The sequence below is a fragment of the Chiloscyllium plagiosum genome, unplaced genomic scaffold (assembly GCF_037043375.1).
Source record: "Chiloscyllium plagiosum isolate Xiang-an unplaced genomic scaffold, Cpla_swu_hap1 HiC_scaffold_26, whole genome shotgun sequence".
NCBI classification, from domain to species: domain Eukaryota; kingdom Metazoa; phylum Chordata; class Chondrichthyes; order Orectolobiformes; family Hemiscylliidae; genus Chiloscyllium; species Chiloscyllium plagiosum.
Window position 1 is genome coordinate 30,635,940 of NW_028270164.1, and position 24,741 is coordinate 30,660,680.

Consider the following 24,741-nt stretch of genomic DNA (forward strand, 5'->3'; position numbering starts at 1 on the left):
CGCTGCTTTTTTTTTGCATTTTCTCACTTCATCCTTCTCACCTCAGAAAGGAGGAACATAGTACACTTTTTTTTGTCTTAAACCTTAATTATCAAACACATTTATTGAATAAATGGAAGAATGGTAGCAGTAATACAACATATGCTTTTCCATTAGTTCTTAAAATTAGCTACTGCTTACATTGTAAAACATAACAATTTGCAACTAATAATACTATATGATAATACTTGTCCTTTACTTAACCTACAAAACAGATCAAACACTATCTTCTTGGAGACTTTAGCTACTTCACAAAATACATTCAAAGTGAAAAGGTTTTAGACTTGGCAAATTTCACTGCTTTTCTACATGGACTGCAATGATTTACCAAAATGTTTGCTGCTATCACCGCCTCTCAAAGAATTGGAACGGGAAATGTTTGCTGGTCTTGCAAATGGCACTGGATATATTAAAAAGTCAAATAACTTTCCATTAACTTATAAAGAAACTATCACTTGACTGATGAGATTTATTTTAGTTGCTCAGCAGTAACTTCTAATTTAAATCTAAATCTGAATTTAAGGCAAATGCTTTTCCCATGTTATAGAAGATGAATTGACTATTTTGAAGAAGTGGATACATAGAGAGTGGTAATCCACTGAAATAAACATTTCAGAAACTTGACAATTAAAAAAAACACATTTACATATGACAAGTGTAATAAAATATTTATTGATTTCAAAGCTTTAAGTTAACATTATTTATGATTACAGTGGAGATTCAAAATGCACAATGAATATTACACTGGTACTAAATATTTGGATACACTTGCTCCTATATTTAATGGGTATGAAATGCCTACTGAAGATTTTATGATTGATTTTAAATTTCTGGAAAGTCAGTAATTGTTCAGTAGTGGATTGTTAATCTATTATATACACTTGCAGATTTTCCTTTTGATTGAAATAAATAGAATTTGAAATTCAGGGATAGGTATATAATGGGCTGCCAATTCTTGACCATTGCCCCATCACCAAAAATTGAAATGATAATGTCAGCCCTCAGCCCTTTTATTTTTACCAAAGAAAATAATATTCTTTTTTTTTCCATGTGCAATGAACATTTTGTTTATTATATGAAGTAGAGTTGTTACAGAGACACTAACATTTACATCCACTTTTTCTAACAATTACACTTAAGTCATCAATAATTTTATGGGAAGTTATTAATTGAATGCTAATCAGATACAGTTTGATTTAAGTGATTCAAGTTTAGAATTGATACAATTCTGTAACTTATAAACATGCATATATATTTGAGAGTTTTAAAGCTACAAAAATGGAATATTTTGAACATTTAACAAAGATGGTGGCATTTTCATGTGTTACTCCCTCACAAACTGTGGATCAGACTAAATTGGCAACAAGGTGGCCACAGATCTAAAATGCTGTTTCCATAGGTTTCTTCTTTAGACTTGAAAAGGGAACAAATTTCATCACCTCCTGAAATGCATGTCCTGGAAATAATAGTATTATATTAAAAGTCTTTCTAATGTACATCTTCAAGTTTAATTGATATATCTATATAATTTTGAACTGTTTGTACATGATCAGAGTCTTGATAGAGCAAATTGAATTTGAACATCTTTAAATGCGATCCATGTTGTCTTATAATAGCTTTTCCTCTTTTCAAACAATCCACGAACTGATCGGTATTAATGAGTACATCAAGAAATATTGATTATTTATCATTTAATAATTACTCACTCTTCCACAGATCAACTGACAACTTCAGCTGGTCCAAAGAATCATCAAAAGGCTCAGGTTTAGTCATGTCTTCTAGATCACGAAATGGTTCAAAGTAGGGGTGACTCAGAGCTTCAGCAGCTGAAACACGCTTGTCTGCATCCAACACTAACATTTTCTCCAGAAGGTCCACAGCTAAGATGTAAGTGAAATTTAAAAAGGAAGGAAAACTCGTCATGACCCAAAATTCACATTCATGCATTCACATCATTATTAAAATCTCAATTCATCTATATTCTTTTCTAGATGAAACCAATTTCTATGAAGTGCCTTGATGTTCCTAAATATTAGTTACACAAATGTCATTTCATGGATGACAATGGGTTTGATTCAGTTGAATAAAATGATAATTTATTTTTAAGGCCAAGAAAGAGTGGTTCTCATTCTTCATGAGATTTTCCATGTCTGGTAAATCGGCTAACACCAGAAATTGCATGACAAAAGTTTTAAAAAGCAATCATTCTGAAAGTCACCTGCTGAGAACACTAAATCCACATATAACTTAATAAATAAATATTAACAGATAAATCAGCACAAAAATTGGATTAGAAATTCAATTGAAACTAAAATTAGTTGGTGGGGTAGAGACAAAGCTTATTAGCCTGAAATGCCTAAGGCCTCACCCAACTGGAGAGTCAGTGCAACAGAGCAAAATCCCTGTTCATTCTCATCCAAGGTCAGATACTCTATCCTGAATTTTGGAGATGAAGTTACTTGTCTCATGAGGCATGCAGGTGGTGGCTATGATGATGCATCAGTTATAATGGCCCTGGACAAAGATGATTTGATCATCTAATGGAATGCATGGTCCTGAGGTGTGAAGGGCTAATATGAATATAGAAAATAAAATAATTTACATCATCATTTGAAAGTGATGTAAGAGCAACGTGCCTACAAAGAGATGGTTTCTCGCAGCCTCATGCGAGAAATAATGTCTGGCCTGTATCTATTTAATGTTTAGTATGTTCGAATAAAAAGATAATATTTGATATGACATCAAAAGACCCTTGTAATATTTACCAACATCTTTCCTGGACCCAACCACAATATAATGCACAAAATAAATCTGTTTTTGAATCCAGTGGAGTCACTCAATGCTAGAGAAGGAACTGATCACTGCAGGAAAGTTAATCAAATAAAGGAATCATGCCTGGTCCAGACAGAACATGTCTTCTCTATAAAATTTGAAATCTTTGTTTAAATAAATTGTGGTTGAATTAAATAAGGCAAAAATATCTTTTTCACGAGGGTTGTCCTGTTCCATTGACACTTTTGTGGGTAAGAGGGAATGTATAATATCAAATACCCTGTTGACAAATACTATCCTATCCTAGGGAAATTTCAATATTAGACAAGGTCTGAATTACTATTTAATTCAGGATACTAGTAAATGATAGAAAGATGGATTTGTGGATCTGCTATTTATTTCTGGAAAGATTCCCATTTTATGTTGAACACAGTCCAAGACTTGTAAACAATTAATGGCGAGTATTGTTTGTTTGATGATTCTGTAGCTCAATGGGACAGTGAATGAATACATTTCTACTCAACTGGCATTCAACAACGGAAAGGATGCTGGGTTTTGAATTATGTTGACAACCTCGACAAAAGAAGATACCACAAATAGGAATGAATGGTCTCACTCAGAGCTTCTAAAACAATAATGTTGAACCCCAGTGCCAATGACGGGCAAGAAGGGTCACAAACTCTGAAGCAGCAATAGCAGCTATAGATTGATATCTAAATTTGAACCATCTGCATTTGGATAATTTGCATTTTTTTTTGCTGATGTGCATGGCCTAACAAAACAATTTGTGAAGCCCCAACTGCTAACAGCAACCAAGCCTGCAAAATATGAGGCGCTTTGGTTTCTTTTTGTATCTATACTCCTGAACACCACCCTTCCAATTTTCACTCTCCGACTATTCCTAATGTGAGACCAACAAAGTAAATAAGTAAATGGTAGTTTACGTGGCAATAGTTTGATTAACTTGAAGGAAATTGTCGATTAAACTCCACACTCATTGAATATTCCATCCAATGCCTCATTCCAGTATCCGTACAATGAGTAGTGTAGTTCAAAACATGGCCAATCAGTTAGGCACAAACTCTGGAATTGCACATACATGTCAAATATTTTTCTGGCCTTAAAGTGAAGGAGTGAGTACTTGAATTGGTATGTAATAAGTGAGTGTAATTCAAAGTTTCCATTTGAGCTGAAATTTAAGTCTTCATTCTAAATAAATAGTTTATTTTTCTCAAACTGAATGCAAAATATAAATAAATGTTCACTGGTTTAAAAAATACTTTGACATAAAAAGAGATAAACACAAGTAACAGACTAACTTAGTAAAGGTTGATAATTGTACAAAAACAATTCATCCACAGTGGTGGCAGCAGATTGTTTGGAATGTCAGGAATGTTCTGAAGAGCTGCCCAAGGTCATAGTAGTTACAAAGATAATGAAAATACACAGGTCTGAATTATATGAGGCAGATTGGTGCCAAAGATGAATAACCAGCAGATTAATGAAAATCTGTGTCTTTTTTGATCAAATGTCCTTTAAAACATCCTCAAACAAATTGTGTATTCTCAGAGTTTTCAATGTTCATAATAGGATATTCTTTGTGTAAATTGATGTGTCAGCTGTTGTTCCTGAATATCTTTTGTTTTGTAACATCCAGCAGTCAGCTATTTGAAAAATCAAGTGGGATAATATAGAAATATTAGGTTTGAAGTAGGAGTAAACTGCTTAGCCCTACGAGCATGCTCCAACATTCAGATCTAGTTATGGTCACAACTCCAACTTCCTGTCTGCACCCTGTAACTCTTGATTCCCTTGTCTACCAAAATCCTAACACAAAGTTAAAGAAAGTTAAAGACTCAGCTTGGCTTCTATGGAAGAGAATTATACACACTAACAACCCTTTGAGAGGGAAAAAAATGCCCCTCATCGCTGACTTCCCACAAAGGAGAAACATAAGACACATTGGGTGAAATCCATATAGAGATCTGAATGATGTGGAGTATGGGAATAGTTGTTGCAGAATCACAGGGAAAGTATGGTGAGGCCTATCTTGATATAGGGAACAACTCACTGCATTTGTTATGCATTTGTTGTGTGGCATGGCAAATTTCTCATTGGGCATGGCGAGTTGCCAATTAAGACATATTAAGCTTATTAAACACCTCATTAATGGCACAACTCACCTCATTTACTTTCAGTTTTATCAAACATACCAATAAGCTAGATATAGAAATCAGAGTGGAGGAGGTACTTGACCTGAGCACACAGCTTGCTCCAAAGGATTTCCACATTGGATCTCAGGCTTCACATGGGCATTGGTCCCACACATCAGCATTCTAAATGTGCGAACCTCTAAGAACGGTCATGACATGTCCAAGTCTACTTACTTCAATGCTGCATCTCAGGATTTACTGAAATCCTACCATTGCAAAGGCTGCAAGGCCACTGTGTGCCCAGAGACACATAATCAACTCATGGAGTAGACCTGGGTGCATCTCTGGCCTATTTGTTTGTTCTCTTAGAGCGCATTCACTTTGCGCCTACCTAGATGTTCACAGCAATTCTGCCTTGCCTATTTGTATGTTTGAAGAAGATATAAGGATGTAATGCCAGTACATTTAACACTGAAATAAAGCCAGGAAACTTGTCATGGTTGGGAGCAGTCCTTAATCAAATCAAGGAAGATAGTTTTTGGTCCCAGTACATTAACTGAAGGTCACCCTCCAATACCAATTCTTGAACATGGGCAGTCAGCCACCCAGAGAGATCAGAATCAAGATTTTCTTCTCATAAGGGGTTAGGAGTTGTATATTGGCCAGCCCACCACCTGTTTGACTTTTTCCACCCCATCCCACTGAGTGTGTGTGTGTGTGTGTGTGGTTGGGGGGGGGGGGGGGGGGGGGGGGGTTGTGTGAGAGAGTGAGACAGAGAGAGAGGTATTAAGTGAGATGAAAGTGGATGGCACAGCTATTATTTTTTGTACAAATGGGAAAGTGTCCCAAACAACTGAGTAGACAGCACAGAGGCCATGCAGGGTTACTGGTATCAGGATTGGGATAAATGTGGGAAAATGTTGCAGTCAATAATGAGAAAGGTAGAGCATGGTCCCTGGTAAGAAGTGGGATCACTAGCAAAGATAAGAGTGAGTGTGATGTATTGGTGAGAAGATGGTGGCACTTCTGGTAGCCTAGAGAAGGCCATTGACCTTCTTCCTACAGTGTATCGCCTGACAGCCAAGCTCCCAGCGTTGTGGCCATTATTTATTGTTCAATCAATAACAATAGATGATCAGGTCATTTATTTAATGGAACCTTGTTCTGTGTGAATTGACTTGCTGTACTTCTCATACTACAATAGTGATTATATCTCAAAAGTAATTAACTGGTTGGAAAGCACTTTGGTCACAAAAGGTGCTCTGAAGCTGGTCAGGGGGAGAAATCATAGGGCGCGGTACTACTTCTGTTCCTGTGGGAGCCATACCACACACCCTTGCACACCCCTCCTCCCACTTTAAACCCTCAACAGCTTCTGTCAAGTGTTTTGCAATGCACTTTAAGTCATATAGAATAAAGTAGTGTGGGAGTGAAGGATGCTAGTTTGGTCATTGATTCTTCCTCAGTTCTTTTAAAGAAAAGTCTAGTCAGACCTTACCACCACCCATTCTTATCTTTTTTTTCCCTTCAAGTATTACCAATTTCCTTTTGAACACTAATTTTTAACCTTTGTTATTATCAGGGAGGGAGTACATTCCAAATCCTCACAGCTTTTTGTGTAAATTTGTTTTGTTATATTTCTTCTGGTTCATTTGCCACTGAATTTAAATTTAGTTAAATTGGGCCTTTGATTACTCAGTCATTGGAAATGGTTTCTATTTATTCTTTCAAAACCTTTATTATTTTATACACCTCAATCAGATCTCTTCACGCTTCAAGACCAGCTTTTCTGTCATCCCTCATCATCTTTTCTAACCCTCTGCAAAATTATCTTTCCTGCACCCAGAATTGGAAAACATGGTCCTAATAAAATTGAATTATTTTAGATATGTTCAGATAAACGTTTTCACTTTTGTACTCCACGTATCTCTTTAAAATGGCCTTCAAGAGTACAAATTTCAGGAGAATATATTTCACCATCCCAATATTGTCAGACAATTGCACACAACTTGATCATTCATACCAAATTCCACTTCTTAGAATGTGGCACAATGTCAAGGATCAAACTGTTTCTCATGGGCTCTACCTGAGATTTTCTCGAGGGTTAATACTTGATTTTTGAGGGTTAGATATTGGTTTCCATTGCCTATGCCAACCGTTCCACAAAGGCCTAGACTGGCCGACAGCAATCCTAGTGACTTGCTCACCACAGCACTAAACTTCCCAGCTGTTCCTCTAATCTGCTTCTTGGAGAAAATATGAGGTAAAATAGCCTGTGTATGGAGGACTACTAGAAAGATAGAATATCTGATTGGAAGAGGAGCTTCTCACAGATTGTCTCTTTGTCATGCATGGGAACATTCTTGCTATGATGGTAGCTGCTTGAGAAAGAAACAGCGCTGCTCAAGCCTTGACATCTCCAAAGATAAGGGCCCAGTGACTAGCAGTGTCTGCAATATGAGGTTTCAAGTTGAGGTGATTGACAATTGTACAATTGCTGCGACCATCAACAACCTACGATGTCTAGTTTACAATCGCCAAAACTGTTCTGAATATATACCAGTTAGTACAGTGATAATTCTATACAACACAATAGAAGATGTTCTCAGTATGAAGCTCTTTGATAATAGATACAACTGTCTCTGTGATGCACACAGTTTTCTTTTCATTCCTAAGTCCCTAAATTCTGTATCTCTGTCCTCAGCAGATCTACAAGATTACACTGTGCTCTAATGAGGTCAGTCCTAAGCTTTCCTTGGCACAAGGACCTACTCCTGAGCATAACTGCTGGACAAATCACCAACAGAAGCTTTATTCTCTAATCCACTTGCTGTGCCAATGTTTAGGCTGGTTCTTGAGCAGTCACCACCATATCTCCCATCAAAGATTTTCTTCCTTTGAGGCATCTCCTTTAGAGAGCTTTGCCTGTTGAGGAGGAGCTAGAGAAAAGAGCTAGAAAGGCATTTGATTTATTCATTGATATGAATAATAGAAATCATTATAATTTAAACCTAAGCTAGTTGAATATGCATAATAAAGAAGTACAGATAGTTCAGTGAAATTCTCAGCCTTGAAATGACTGATGCATACATTTCCACAAGGTTCATATATTTCAATAGCCTGCTGCTCAAGTTCATTGATGGTTATTAGATTAATTGGTATTCTCATGGATGTGCACTGTTTGGTCCCATGGAAAATGACATTGTGCTAGTGAGTTGCTTCTGAAATAGTCATTACAGATTTGCAGGGCTCACGCTTCATTCCACTCTCAGCATATGAGAGGTTCAAGGAGGGTGAGGAAGTGAGGAATGAGATGGTTGTATGAAGTGAAGAAGAAATGCAGAGAAAAGTTAACAGTTGTACAAAGGCTGTGTCTCTCAATGCCATGACAGAAGGTGAGAGGCAAATGAAGAAGCAAAAAAGAGCTAAGTGTGTTTAGAATGATTGCTTGTGTATTATGGTTTTACATTGGATGATGGAGAAAAATGGAACTTATTTCTCTGATGCTTCTTCCAGAACCCTGAAAATGTAAGAATGAAATGCAACTTCACTTTATCAGGTTCATTCATATTTTAAATAGTCTTTTGGCTGGTCCAGCTGAAATTACATCTGAAGTGGACAGGTTTCAGATTGAGTCAGGCATTTCAATGGGAAAGCTGTTAATGAGATAACAATGAGGTCTGGCAGTTAAAATAATCTGGGTTTGATTTTGGCTGAGAGGATGAGTTTTAAACTGAAACCAAAACTTCCCCACTAAAATGTTGTCCAGAGGTAAAATCTCAGCCTCTATCATGCCAACTCCGAGACTTTCAATTTTTCCTGTTTTTGTCTAAACTCCTCGCACTGGTCTGTCTGAACTTTATTTCTTTACTTGAACACTTCTTTCTCATTCTGCCTGAACCGTTCATCCTTGCTCTTCATCTCCCCATATCTTTTACTCACCTGGGGTTCACTTTACTGTTCTTTTTTCACTTCTGTCAGAAGGCTGTGAGATTAACCCACACTCCAAAGATTTGAACACAATCTACTACTTTAGCTTTTTTTCACAGAAGGAACACTTAAATTTTAAGGTACTATCTTTCAGATAAACGAAGGTCCCATCTGTGTTTTGGGATATATGTAACTGGTCTCATGACAATATTTGAAGACTACCAAAGGAATTATTCTGTGTCCTAATAATATTTATTCAAATCCACCACCAACAAAACAGGCTAGTTTAATAATTTATTTTATCACTATTCAAGGGACTTTACACATTTTGTCCGTTGTTTTTCCCTGTATTATAACAATAACTACAGTTCATAATCTACTTAATGAGTTGTGCTTGGGGCATCCTGTGAAAAATAGATAATGCAACTTCTATCTTGTTATTTTAAAATTTTATATTTCCTTCCGATTACCACACTTCAAGATCTCCATCTCAGCCATCGAGAGGTGAGATACAAAAGTAGGCAATATTGGTGTAATTAACATTTTAAGATCAGAAATCAGCTGGTTAAAAAATACCTAAACCCAAAAGCATTACAACATCTGGGTGAGGCAAAGTGGTGGTTATGTGGCCTTCTATTATCTTACTTCATTACACTCAGTGGCTGATCAATAGATGCTATCCTCTGTCAAACTGTTCGTCACCTAGCTTTGCCTTAATTGTTTTTAACTGTTTGAATTTCCAGACTTTTTGCGGGGGTGGGGGGGGCATTGGGTTTGGTTTTGGAGCTGTTAGTCATGTAACCCTTGGTGGATTGAAATAAAACCAATTTCACTAAAAATAAGAACCAGTCAGCCTCAAAATTCAAACAGGTAAAACCAGTTCATTACAACTGGACAAACTGTGTGGGACGGAGTGCTTATTTTCAAAAATAAGTATCCATTTACAACTGGACTTAAAAAAGGCTATTGCAACAGTGAAGTATGGACATAAATGTGTTGTTTTATTTGTCTGCATCATTACACGCCCACAGCCCAATCCTGTCTGAATGCGCATATGCACATGTACATGTCGCAGTCCACAATATAACTGATCTTACCGGTTGAGCATCACACACCAAAAGTACTGCTCTCAAATTGCTGGTATAGAATATCTATAGCCTTATGTATAACATGAGAAGGACTGTTGTAGTGTTATGGAAAATACTGAAAGAAAACGTCTTTCCAAAACATTTCGATATTCAAAATTTAAACAGAAGCATCTTAAATATTTTAAATATCCAAATATTCATTTTAATGTGACAGTGAACAAACACTTCTCAATATATTAACAGGTCTTTGCAGCTTTGGATAAGCCTCTATATATCAAAACTTTAAGAAAAATGAAAATTCACCTTAACACCTCAGTGCTTTCCATAGAAAAATATCCTGGGATCACAAGGATTGGATTATTTTACAAGTAATCATCACCTCAACAATTTACATGACATGATTGCAATTGGGCTGAGCCACATATAAAAAATCTAGTTTTCTAATTTGATGTTTGAAAGTAAAAGAAATTCTGACTGCTAATGTGTCATACAAATCAGTATTTGTAAAAGTTTTCAAGTTTTGACCATGCAAACCCCACCATATTGCAAAGGCTTAAAATTGGAAATGAGTTCAATTAGTTATTCACAATGGGGGGAAAACAGGTTTTTAAGTGCTTTAGTCAATGTCAAGAATTAAATTTACTTTGTTTAGATGTGAACAAGTAACTTACCTAAAGGACTGACATTTGGAAATAGGGAAGTAAAATCTTTTTTCTTAATGTAGGGTAGAGATCTGATATAATGTCGAGCCTAAAAATGAAAAGTAAATATGTTAAGAAATCATAGGAAAGACGAGCAATAAATAATCTAATTTTACATTACTGAAGCAAACTTGAAACCTATGAATGTGAGAATATTGAATGTATGGTAAAAATGTAGCTATAAATTGGCAAAAGACAGGGAGAAGACAACTGAGAAAAATAGTTACGAAGGGAGAAATCAGCTTTAGGGAGCAGGTATATAGAGAAATATTGAAAATTAATTGAGCAAAGTTAATTACAAAATTATTCAAACATTTAAACCAGAAAGAAATGCAAGAACAGTGTCACCATGAAGAAATGGTACATTAGAGATTAGTAGAGCACTGAAGAAGAATGACTTAAGAACAAATGGAAATCCATGCATTAAGTACAAATTAAATTGACTCAATTAATTTGAAAATAATGGGCAGGAGTTTCCAATATGCCACCATGTTGTTGGCTTTTGCCTTCAGCAAGTTTCAATGGATGTTTATTGCAGCTCATGGTATTACGGTATCATGAATTGTTCATGAACTAATGTAACTGCGCTGCACTTTTTTTAAGAATTGCATTGAAAGTACTTCCTTAATATTTTTAGAAATGGTAACCAGGTGTTGCTTTAATAATACAGTTGAAAATGAGTTCATCACTTAAAACAAAAGTATTTAGACTACCAGTTTTGAATTTCACAATTTTAAGTAATTGAAAAAGACTTTTTAAAAAACATACAGAAGCATTTGCTAGTTTTGAGAGCTTTCGAAAGGTACTCATTAGCGCTCTTTTGCACAAAATGGCTTCATTTCAGATGTCTCACACAGGAAGCTCACACCTTCAATATATTATCTGGGCCAACATGACACCAATTGTTAAAGTTCACTTGAGAATGTAACTTTTAAAAAAAGTTTTGCAATTTACATATGAAAGAACTGAAACCAGCATGGTCATTCTAACAGATGAGAGACTGAACAAACAATCCAGGTCTTTTTCAATACATAATTTCAGTTACATTATACTGTAAACTTTTGCTATAAATTCTGTGTCTTACAATCTTATACTCCACAACCACTTGATGAAGGAGCAGCGCTCCGAAAGCTAGTGCTTCCAATTAAACCTGTTGGACTATAACCAGGTGTTGCGTGATTTTTGACTTTGTACACCCCAGTCCAACACCGGCATCTCCAAATCATAATTTCAGATGCTTCTTCTAAGTCTCACACTCAGGCGCAATAGCAGAAACTTACCATGGGCTGAAATTTTCCTTTTTTTCTGCCTAACTGTAAAGGTGTTAATGTTAAGTTGTTGACAAATATGCTGGGGCCACCTGAAAACGGATAGGCAACAAAGGCAAGTATGTGATATGATCAGGCACCCTGATACAGGTCCTCAGGCTTGTCAGTCAAAGTCTGCTTTAGATGGGATCCAACAGTGAGAAGCTAAGTGACTTTTATCTTCTTACAGTCATAAAGTCAGAGACGTACAGCACAGAAACAGACACTTCAGTCCAAATCATCCATGCCAGCCAGATATCCTAACCCTATCTAGTCCCATTTGCCAACACTTGGCCCGTATCCCTCTAAACCCTTCCTATTCATAGATCTATCCAGATGCCCTTTAAATGTTGTAATTGTACCAACCTCCACCACTTCTTCTGGCAGCTCATTCCATATGCACAACACCCTTTGTATGAAAACATTGCCCCCTTAGGTCCCTTTTAAATCTTTCCTCTCACACCCTAAACCTATGCCCTCTAGTTCTGGACTCCCACACCCCAGGGCAAAGACCTTGTCTATTTACCCTATCCATGCCCCTCATCATTTTATAAACCTCTATAAGGTCACTCCTCAGCCTCCGACACTCAAGGGAAAATAGTTCGAGGGAGAAGGTGATCAGAAGATGTCTTTCAGGGGCCAGCCCCCATCCAGCACCCACACATACACAAACGTAGCTAGTAGGTTGCTAAACCGGTAAGTTCCTCTTGCTTTCTACTCTAGCCACTTTCCTTGCCCTGTAGGAAGTTAGGTGATCAGAGATGTGGCAGGTTGAGGGCCTTAATTACTTAACCAATAACTGCTGGTAAGTTGAGAAAGTCACCCATGAATCTTCTCATGGAATGATAGAATCCCTAAAGTGCAGAAAGAGGCCATTTAGCCCATGAAGTCTGCAATGATCCTCCGAAGAACATCCTACCTAAATTCACCTCCCTATCCTATCCCCATAATCATGCATTTACCATGGTTAATCCACCTAGCCTGCATGTCCCTGAATGTTGTGGGACAATCTAGCATGGTCAATCCACCTAACCTGCACATCTTTGGACTGTGGGGAGAAACCAAAGCACCTGGCGGAAATGCATACAGACATGGGAAGAATGGACTAATTCCATACAGATAAGGTTGGAATCAAGCCTGGGTCCCTGCCACAGTGAGGCAGCTGTGCTAACCACTGAGCCACTATGCTGCCCAATGTTTACATGCAGAACTGGTGAGAACAGTTTCTCTCCAGGGCAAACTCATCCAATTATTTTATCTTCTTGCTAACTCTAAAATTCTATACATGGGAAGGGTAAGTTTTCACGCATAAAAAGGGACTTATCTTGGGTGTCGGGCCTCCATTTTGCCATAGCGCCAAGGATAGAAGTAGGAGTGAAGCAAGAGCTGCCGGGAAGGTAAGGGTTTAATTTATATGTGGGCAGTGGCTAAACCCGAGATACTACACATGTAGTATCTCCCTCCTGCTCCCCTCCTCTAACCAGAAGAAAAAGACCCTGTAAGGTAAGGCTTTTATTTCTTATCTTTCTTTTTCATTTATTTAAGTGCATTGTTTGGTTTCAGTTAGTTCATATAAAGCTAAGCTTACAATGACTGGGGACCTCAGACCAGTGGCAGTGACTCTTGCTTGATGTGGGAGCTTAGGGATGTGTCTGACATTCCTGACTCTTACACTTGCAAGAAGTGTGTCCAGTTGTAGCTCTTGTTTGACCGCATGATGGCTCTGGAGCTGCGGATGGACTCACTGTGGAGCATCTACGATGCTGAGGAGGTCGTGGATAGCACATTTAGGGAACTAGTCACACCGCAGGTTAGGATTGCTGAGGGAAACAGTGAATGGGTGACCAAAAGACAGAAAAAGAGTAGCAAGGTAGTGCAGGTGTCCCCTGTGGTCATCCCCCTCCAAAACCATTTTGGATACTGTTGGGGGAGACGGCTCATCAGGGGAGGGTAGCAGTTGTCAAGATCATGGCACCAAGACGGGCACTGCTGTTCAGAAGGGCAGGAAAAAGACTCGTAGGGCCATAAACATAGGGGATTCTATTGTGAGGGGAGTAGATAGGCGGTTCTGTGGCTGAAAACGGGACTCCCGGATGGTTTGTTGCCTCCCAGGTGCTCGGGTTAGGGATGTCACCAATCGGCTGCAGAGCATTCTAAAATGGGAGGGTGAACAGCCAGTTGTCTTGTTGCATATAGGCACTAAACGATATAAGTAGAAAGCAAGATGAAGTCCTGAAAGAAGAATTCAGGGAGCTAGGAGAGAAGTTAAAGGGGAGGACCTCGAAGGTAGTGATCTTGGGATTGCTACCAGTGCCACGTGCTAGCCAGCATAGAAATGAAAGAATAGGCAGGATGAACAGGTGGCTTGAGAGATGGTGTAGGAGGGAGGGGTTCAAATTTGTTGGACATTTGGACTGGTTCTGGGGAAGATGGGACTTTTACAAAATGGACGGTCTACATCTGAACCAGACCGGAACCAATGTCCTTGGGGTAGTTTTTGCTACTGCTGCTGGGGAGGTTTTAAACTAATGTGGATTGGGACTGGGAACCAGAAGAGAAAACAAGTAGGCAGCGAGGTGGAGACTGGAGACTGTAAGAATTATGAAGATAATATTAATAAAGGGAAGAATAGGCAGAGAGCAGGTGAGCGCAAAAGAACTGGTGGCCTGAAATGCATCTACTTTAATGCAAGGAGTATAGTGTGTAAGGAAGATGAACTTAGGGCTTGGATTGGTGCCTGGGATTATGACATTATTGCCATCACAGAGACTTAGTTGAAGGAAGGGCATGATGATTGGCAACTAAATGTTCCAGGATATAGACGCTTCAGACAGAAAAGGAAAGGAAGTAAAAGGGGGGGTGGAGTTACATTGCTGGTAAAGGAGCACGCTGTGCTAAAGGAGGACACTGGCGGTCTTGGATAGTGAGGCATTATGGGTGGAGCTGAGAAATAAGAAGGGTGCAGTTACATTATTGGGGCTGTATTACAGGCCTCCCAACAGTGAGCGTGAAGTAGAAGAACAAATAGGTAAACAGATTATGAATAGATGCAGAGGCAATAGGGTAGTGGTGATGGGAGATTTTAATTTTCCCAACATTGACTGGGATACACTTAGCGTCAGAGGTCTGGATGGAGTAGAATTTGTACAAAGCGTCCAGGAGAGTTTTCTAGAACAGTATGTCAATAGTCCGACGATGGGAAGGGGCCATATTGGACCTGGTACTGGGGAACGAGTCAGGCCAAGTGGTAGAAGTTGTAGTGGGGGATTTCTTTGGGAACAGTGACCACAATTCTGTAGGTTTTAGAATACTCGTAGATAAAGAAGAGAGTGGTCCTCAGGGAAGAATACTAAACTGGGCCAAAGCCAATTTTATCAAAATTAGGCAGGAGCTGGGAAATGTGGATTGGACAAGCTATTTGAAGGGAAGTCCACATTTGAGATGTGGGAAGCTTTCAAAGATAGGTTAACGGTAGTGCAGGATAGGCATGTCCCGTTGAAGGCAAAGGATAGGAAGGGCAAGATTCATGAACCGTGGATGACAGGAGAAATTATACGACTAGCCAAGAGGAAAAAGCATACATAAGGTCAAGGTAGCTAAGAAAAGAATGGGCCCTGGAGGAATATTGGAAGAGTAGGACAAGTCTTAAACAAGGAATCAAGCGGGCAAAAAGGGGTCATGAATCAGCTTTAGCAAGCAGAATTAAGGAAAGTCCTAAAGCATTTTATTCTTATATAAGAAGCAAGCAGGTAACTAGAAAAAGGATTGGTCCACTAAAGGATAATGAAGGAAGGCTATGTGCCGAACCTGAGAGAATGGGTGAGATTCTGAATGATTACTTTGCATCAGTGTTCATTGAGGAAAGGGACATAATGAATCTTGAGATTAGAAATAGAAGTTTGATTAGTCTGGATCACGTTTGCATAAGTAGGGAGGATGTGTTCGGTATGCTAGCATATTAAGGTGGACAAATCCCCAGGACCGGATGGGATGTATCCCAGGTTGCTGAGGGAGGTGAGACAGGAAATAGCTGGGGCCCTGACAGATATCTTTGTGGCATCCTTAAATAAAGGTGAGGTGCTGGAGGACAGCTTATGTTGTCCCCCTATACAAGGATAGTAGGGGTAACTACAGACCAATGAGCCTGATGTCGGTGGTGGGGAAGTTGCTGGAGAGGGTACTAAGAGATAGGATTTATTTATATTTAGAAAAGAATGAGCTTATCAGTGATAGGCAACATGGTTTTGTGCGGGGGAGATCGTGCCTTACCAACTTAATAGAGTTCTTTGAGGAAGTGACCAAGTTGTTAGATGAAGGAGTTGATGTCATATACATGGACTTTAGTAAGGCATTTGATAAGGTTCCCCATTGTAGACTAGTGGAGAAAGTGAAGTCACATGGTGTGCAGGGTGTTCTAGCTAGGTGGATGAAGAACTGGTTGAGCAACAGGAGACAGAGACTAGTAGTTGAAGGGAGTTTCTCGAAATGGAGAAAGATGACCAGTGGTATTCCACAGGGGTCAGTGTTGGGGTCACTGTTGTTGTAATATACATAAATGATCTAGAAGAGGGCACTGTTGGTATGATCATCAAGTTTGCAGATGACACAAAGATTGTGAAGTAGCAGAAAGCATAAGGGACTGTCAGAGAATACAGGAGGATATAGATAGGCTGGAGAGTTGGGCGGAAAAGTGGCAGATGGCTTTCAATCCAGACAAATGTGAGGTGATGCATTTAGGCAAGTCTAATTCTAGAGCGAATTACACAATGAATGGAAGAGCCTTGGGAAAAGTTGATGGGCAGAGAGATCTGGGAGTGCAGGTCCATCGTACCCTGAATGTTGCTGCACAGGTGGATAGAGTAGTCAAGAAGGCATATAGTATGCTTGCCTTCATTGGACGGGGTATTGAGTATAAGTGCCGGCAAATCATGTTATAATTGTACAAGACATTGGTTCGGCTGCATTTAGAATATTGTGTACAGTTCTGGTCGCCACATTACCAAAAGGATGTGGACGCTTGGAGAAGGTGCAGAGAAGGTTTACGAGGATGTTGCCTGGTATGGAAGGTGCTAGCTATGAAGAGAGGTGAGTAGGTTAGGTTTATTTTCACTAGAAAAATGGAGATTGAGGGTGGACCTGATTGAGGTTTACAAAATCATGAAGGGTATAGATAGGGTGGATAGAGACAACCTTTTTCCCAGGGTGGAGGATTCAATAACTGGAGGTCACACTTTCAAGGTGAGAGGTGAAAAGTTTAAGGGGAATACACGCGGCAAGTACTTCACACAGAGGGTGGTGGGCATTTGGAATGCATTGCCAACAGAGGTGGTAGAGGCAGGCACAGTAGATTCATTTAAAATGCGTCTGGACAGATGCACGAGTAGGTGGGGAGCAGAGGGATACAAATGCTTAGGAATTGACTGACAGGTTTAGACAATACATTTGAATTGGCTCAGGCTTGAAGGGCCGAAGGGCCTGTTCCTGGGCTGCAAATTTTCTTTGTTCTTTCTTTGTTCTTTATGGTGATGAATTCAATATGGAACCTGGTCAGTTTTGAGCTGGCATTGGCTTTGGAGTATTTTTAAATTAATGCAAAATATTACAGAAACTGGATTATGCAGCATGTAATCTGTGTTGGAAGTTCCTTGATCTTTTGTATGGTAGGGCTGATTTTCCATGAATTCTATTGGAAATATCAGTGTAAACTAGCTGAGATTTATGGCCCTTGTGTCGAAGTTAACCAAACTTGTAATCTTAACAGATGCTCATTGACAAGCCTAACAGTTGCTCTTTAAAGCAAATGCTCAAGCATTTATAGTTCACCTTTAAAACATTCAAAATAAATCTGTGAACAATATTAATAATGGAATAAAGTATTGCAAAATCTAAATGTTCTGTATCTAACTGAGTTTGATGTATGGGCAATTTGTAAAATGACAGAAATATTGCATTACCTCAATGCTGTCTAATTTTTGAATGAAATCAGTACCAGGAGTTCCTGTTACCTTCATAATCTGTGCTAGCTGATCAAGATCTAGCTCTTTTGGTCAAGAATCAACACTAATAAAACAAGCATTTATCAAATACTTAATTTGTCTGAAATTGTCAACAAAAGTAGGTTAAATAATAATATGCCAATTTCTGACACAAACATATAGTACAGTAAGTGATAGAGAGACGTGGAATAACCTGCCTAAAAACCTTTGTAAAAAATAAATACCCAAGTTAAACAAAGCACTCGAATCAAAAGGAAATACAAAATGTCCAGAAAGCAATTAATAACAGTTTCATTGTGCAGAAATGGAGTAAAGAAAATAATTAATAGAAGTACAACCCACAAGTGCAAAAAACAGGGTGTTATATATTTCTCAGTGTTTCCCAGATTATTGCATTCTTGAGTTGATAACAATTTTCTGTTTCAATTTATTCACTTGTCTGCAGAAAGCATGGACCCATATTGGTTTATGGGGTTCCATGATTCTGCTGCAGCATCAGATAGGTCCTGTTTCAGATTCATACTACATTTAGCACTGGTCCATGCAACATTTCTTCACATCAACAAAACAATTGTGTAAATGTACATTAAGTGTCTACTCTTCACCTACGGTTTATTTTACAAAAGAGTGAATGGCAAGTTAAGTTCAGGAGACCATATTGCCAAGTCAAGTTATCCCCATGAGCCATCTACACCTGTAGACCATTCAGCAGGGATTACTGGACAGCAATTTATGAAAGAAATACAGGCTAATTTGTTCATTCCTTACCCAGGGGCATGGACAAAAATGTTGCATCTTTACCATAACCTGTTAAAGATCAGCACAGACCAGATATTTGAATTTGATACTTTCTAGATCTGCATGGCTCACAATAGTGTTACATCATGACAGCATGATAAAGGATACAGTCTTTTCCTTTGAACAGTATCTTGCCAGTGATCATTTCAGCAAAAATACAACCAACAGACCAAATATCAACTGAAATTAAAAACAAAAAAGGGAGAAGCTGTTATCTGCATTCTTTAGGTTGTAAAATAAATCAAACACTGTTTGGTATTTTGGATCATACATTGCATCCAGATATTTCAACCAGAGTTATGTTTGATAAACTCTATAAATCAGAACACAATACAACAATAAAGGATTACAATTAGTTAATTATAGAAATAAAAGTCTCCATTTACAGTATCAAAATCTACCCATGCTAGAAACCTGAAGGATTTTACACCTGAACTAATACATGATCTTTTTTTCAATTATAGGCTTGATTATTCTGACATATTCTTGATTGGCCTCCCAGTTTTAACCTTCATTAATTTAAATTAGTCTAAAACTCCGCTGACTGCAGCCTAACTCAGAGCAAGTCCTGGTCATCCATCATACCTGAGTACATTGATGTACATTGGCATCTACTTTAGTAACAATATGGATCTAGTCAAGCGTGCCTCCACATAAAAGGATGAATTTCCCATCATTGGCAGACTATCTTCAGGGAACCTTCATCATGCATTCAGAATGGGCTTCAGGAACAATTAGCACCCTTTAATAGACTGGTTAGTCGTAGGTGTGGACAAGATGGGCCTAACATTCAATAATTAAAACAAATTCCAGAGGAGTTGATTTACCACTGCCTTTTTGGGATGGGAATAAATGCTGCCATGCCAGAGTCACTCACATCCTGAAAACATTTTATTTTTTAAAAAAGTAGGATGTTCTGCAAAGTACTGCAGCATATCACATCTTACTGCTTTTTTTTTGTCTTATTTGCTTGTCAGCCTTATAAAGGAATATAATTATGAATTGGCATCCATACCTAACAGAATTTAGTTAGCCTTCCACAACTTGGGCGAGGGATTTGCTGCAAGCACTCACAGTAGGCATCTGTAATTGGTTCTATAAGTCTGCATTACATTACTGCTTCAGTGTCTAATGAGTTCAGAGAACGTTATCCAAAAATCAAATGGGAAATGGAATAAATCAGCTGAGGGGGCAAAAGGATGAGTCAAATGAAGACAGATGACATTATATACATAATATAAACTGGCAATAGTTTCAATGTCGATTGCTGAAAAATGATAGAATTATCAGGAAGTGAGCATTTTAAGGCATTGAGAGTCATAAAATCTTAAGTGCAACATAATCTTGCTGACTGTGTGCATGGCTGAGCCACGGAATCTTAATGTTATGGCTCTTAATGTTATGATCATAAAATATCTTTTTTAGTCAGGAAAATCTTCTTGCCCAACAAAAACCTTGTGTTCGCTTAGGTTAGTTACATTTTGCTCAGTCAGCAGCTAATTCAATTTCAAACAATTTTAATAGCATTAAAGAATACTATACATGCAATACTTCATATTTAACTGTAGAAATAATAAAAATTACAATCAGGAATTGTACCAATGCAAGAAATATGTATATACAAGGGTTTGACACTTGAACAAATACAATCTTTCATTCATAGACCTGACGATTCCAGCATGTTTGTGCCCAGCCTCTCACGTTCGACCCTCTGTTAACTTAAGGGAATCCAAAACTCTGCTGCCCATGACCCAACACAGAAAGTCCTGTTCATCCAGCACCACTGTGTTCACTTACCCACACTGACTCCTGGTTAACCAATGCTTCAATTTTAAAGAATCATTGGTGAGCCTAACATCAGTGGTAGGGAAGCTGTTGGAGAAGATACTGTGAGACAATATTTATTCATGTTTGGAAATGAATAGACTTGTTAACAATAGGCAATGTGGGTTTGTATGGGCAAGATCATATCTCACCAACTTGATTGAGTTTTTAAAGAGTTGACAAGAATGAGTGATGAGGGGAGAACAATGGATGTTGTCTACATTAACTTCAGTAAGACATTTGATAAGGTACCTCATGACAAAAGGTAGAATTTCATGGGATCTGGGGTGAGCTGGCAAGATGGATATAAAACTGGCTTTGTCATATAAGACAAACGGCAGCAGTGGAAGGGTGCTTTTTGGAATGGAGATCAGTAATTAGTGGCATTCCACAGGGAATAATGCAGGCATTTTTGTTGTTTTGAATGCAGATGGTCTGATTAGTAAGTTTGTGGATGACTCCAAATTTGGTGAAGTTGCAGGTCGTGAGGCGGATTGTCAAAAGGATACAATGGGATATAGATAGAATTGGGCAGATAAATGGCAGTTTAATCTGGACAAATGCAAGGTGGTGTATTTTGGAAGATCAAATTCAGGTGCGAATTATACAATAAATGGCAGAACCCTTAGGAGCACTGACATACAGAAGGATCTGGATATACAGGTTCACAGATCTCTGACAGTGGTAACACAGGTGGATAAGGTGGTCAAGAAGGCATACAACATGCTTACCTTCATCAGCCATCAAATACAAATCTTGGCAAGTTATGTTACAGTGTATAAACCTTTAGTTAGGTCACATTTAGAATATTGCATGCAGTTCTAGTCACCACACTACCACAAGGATGTAGGTGCTTCAGAGAGAGTGCAGAGGAGGCTTACCTGGATGTTGCCTGTTCTACAGGGTTTTAGTTATGAGGAGAAGTTGGATAAATAGGAATTTTTTTCACTGGAAAGACGGAGGCTGAGGGTGACATGGTAGAGATTTATAAAATTATAAGAGATATAGATAGGGTGGATATTCAGAGGCTTTTTTCCCAGAGTGGAAAGGTCAACTACAGAGGGCATTGGTTCAAGGTGAGAGGGGAAATGTTTAGAGTAGAAGTATGAGGAAAACTTTTCACACAGGGGTTGGTGAGTGCCTGAAATGTACTGCCAGTGGAGGTGGTGGAAGCAGGCAAATAAGCAATATTTCAGGTGACATGTGAATGGGGGGCAAATAGAGGGAAAGAAACTGCATATGGGCAATAAGTAGTGAGTCTAAAGAAGAATTGGGAATCAGAGCGGGTTTGGTGGATCAAAGGGCCTGTTCCTGTGCTGTACTGTATTGTACTTATTTCAATTCCCTCCTTAGCCTTCAGCATCTGTAAGGAGACAAAACAGCTGACATTTTGAGTCTAACTGACCCTTTAACTTTGACAAAGGGTCAGTTAGACTCGAAACGTCAGCTCTTTTCTCTCCTTACAGATGCTGCCAGACCTGCTGAGATTTTCCAGCATTTTCACTTTTGGTTTCAGATTCCAGCATCCACAGTAATTTGCTTTTTTCCCTCCTTAGCCTTGCCCCTCTGTAATCTCCTACAACTTCACAATCCTCAAAGATATATGTGCTCCTCTAATTCTGGTATCTTGAGAATTTCTGATTCGAAGCAATTCACCGTGTCATGTTTTAGATATCAAAGCCCTAAACCCTGAAACTCCCTCCCAAAATATCCACCTCTCTCCCTCCTTTAATACATTCCTTAAGACATGATGTTTTGATCAAACTACTACCTCCACGTGGTTCATATCAAATTGTGTTGGATAATACTCTTGTGAAGCACATTAACAAGTTTATCACATTACAGGTGCTATGCAAGTGCAAAATTTATTGCATTTACAGATGTTGAATAACCTGCTATATATTTCCAGAATTTACAGTTCTCAACTTACAACCATGTCCTTTAAACTTGATATAAAAAAGGCTTCAATTGTGCCATGATGGAATTATTTTAACCTGGACATTAATTACTTTTTGTGATTAAGCATGATAGGGACTCACCGGTCTGAGTATAGTGCCTCCAGTTCAGAATGACCTCAGGTGCACGGTACCATCGTGTGACCACATATCCTGTCATCTCCGAATCTGTGTGTCTAGCGAGACCAAAGTCAATGATCTGTAGTGTCAAGAAAATATACAGGTCCAATTTGAATTATATCTTTCTGGTTAAGTAAAATTCTTTTTCTAAAAAAAGTAACCAACTACTAGAGTATATCACATGCCAGTTGTTTATATGAGGTTCATTATTTAAAGTTTTCAAACATTTTGAAGCGATGAACTTTCAGAATCACAAAAAGAAGCTCTTCTCACTTTTTTGATCAGTAGGACAGTTTTAGCTGTCCATGAATGTGGACACTAGTCTATTCAGTTCTGGCAGGATAGTGGTAAAGTAAGGATGATCAATGTTTGACTTAGAGTCATAGAGATGTACTTCTATCAATGTTTGAATTCCATCAACTGATTTTACTGCCTGGGACTTACATGGACTAAAAAGATTTTAAAAATTAAGCTAGAGACTTAAAAATTGACCACAATGATCATCTGACCACAGGCTAACCAATGTTCCAGGAAACCAACATATAATTAACAAAATCATCTAAAGTGAATTTAACATACATTGTTGTTGAGGAGATTGAAACACATCATGTATGAAGACTCAAATCTCCTATTTTTAATTTATGCCTGTATTATAAGTTTTACATTTTGGAGAAAAAAATCTGCCTAAAATTATTCAGCTTGGAAACAATGACTCTAAACATGAAGAATGCATTTTTGAGGTGAATATGAGGCAGACCACTGGAGATAGATTTGTAAACAGCACAACTAGAAAAAGCCTCTCAAAGCAACCACTAACAGCACAAATTGTTGAAATATCTGAAAACCAAATACTCAAAGGCATCACTAACCACCTCAGGATACCCGAGGGCATTAAACTGAATATTCTTATATCATCCTTTTTGTACTAGATGTTACTCCCTTTTAAGCTTTGAGCCTGTGATTGTGATTGTGTATGCATTTGATATTCTGTCATCATTATTTGTCTAAGGTTTAGCAAGAAACAAAATGATTCTTCGTTTCACTTAGGAAAAAGTCTTCTTGTTTTGTTTCCTTGTTGCTAGAGAATTAATTAACTGCATTTTAATAAAAGTGAGATCCAGCGCCATGGGAAAAAAAAATACATTTTTGTTGTGACTAACCATGGCAGTCTAGAAAAGCAGGGCAGATCTAACCCTCCCCATTTGGTTGTAACAATTGAAGTAAAGCTAAGGACAGGTCCACAAATTGAAACATGTCATATCTGCCACCAGTGAGTTGGCCTTTTGACAAAATTATGATAATACACACACATTGTTGGAGACTGAAGTTCTTTTGCCCAACAGTTCCCCCTGTTAAAGATCTCTGGTAGTCTATATGAGATTTAACAATAACAATCTTATGTATTGTGCTTGGACTGGTTCATTGAGTAACAAGGGCTGTCTGCACCTTTGAAATCATATCAAACTATGAAACATGAAAAGAAAATATGAGAAAAGGATGAGAGGAGTTGGAAGGATAATTTAAGATCATAAAAACATGGGACCAGGAGACCAGACATCCCTTAAACCTGTACCTCTAGTCAATAAGATTTTTGATAGTCTGATTTTGGTATTAACACTATTCCACCTGTACCCAAACCCTATAGGTCAATTATCTATTTCAGGAGAAAGTGAGGTCTGCAGATGCTGGAGATCAGAGCTGGAAATGTGTTGCTGGAAAAGCGCAGCAGGTCAGGCAGCATCCAGGGAACAGGAGAATCGACGTTTCGGGCATAAGCCCTTCTTCAGGAAGAAGGGCTTATGCCCGAAATGTCGATTCTCCTGTTCCCTGGATGCTGCCTGACCTGCTGCGCTTTTCCAGCAACACATTTCCAGAATTATTTATTTCAGCCTTGAAGATTTAAATTGCCCAACCTCCACTGTATTAAAATGCAGAAAATTCTGATAGGATGGATGCCAAGAGGATGGCTTTCCTTGTGGGGGTATATAAAATGAGTAGGCATTGTTTCAAAACAAGAAGTCATTTATGCTATGGAGATGAGAAGAAATGTCTTTTCTG

At 38.3% G+C, this 24,741-nt stretch overlaps 1 protein-coding gene across 1 annotated transcript in view; it reads right to left on the reverse strand.

The window, feature by feature from the left end:
- Positions 1–690: 690 nt before the first annotated feature.
- The window catches only part of LOC122563201 (mitogen-activated protein kinase 13-like), a 72,935-nt gene continuing 48,884 nt past the window's right edge, over positions 691–24,741 (reverse strand). Inside the window, exons 7-12 of the mRNA XM_043716754.2 lie at positions 22,648–22,762; positions 18,893–18,964; positions 17,945–18,024; positions 10,654–10,732; positions 1,746–1,919; positions 691–1,495 (exon numbers count right to left, since the gene is read on the reverse strand). Coding sequence (XP_043572689.1) covers positions 1,419–1,495; positions 1,746–1,919; positions 10,654–10,732; positions 17,945–18,024; positions 18,893–18,964; positions 22,648–22,762 — 597 coding nt within the window. The 3' untranslated portion in view covers positions 691–1,418. The remainder of the gene's footprint in view (positions 1,496–1,745; positions 1,920–10,653; positions 10,733–17,944; positions 18,025–18,892; positions 18,965–22,647; positions 22,763–24,741) is intronic.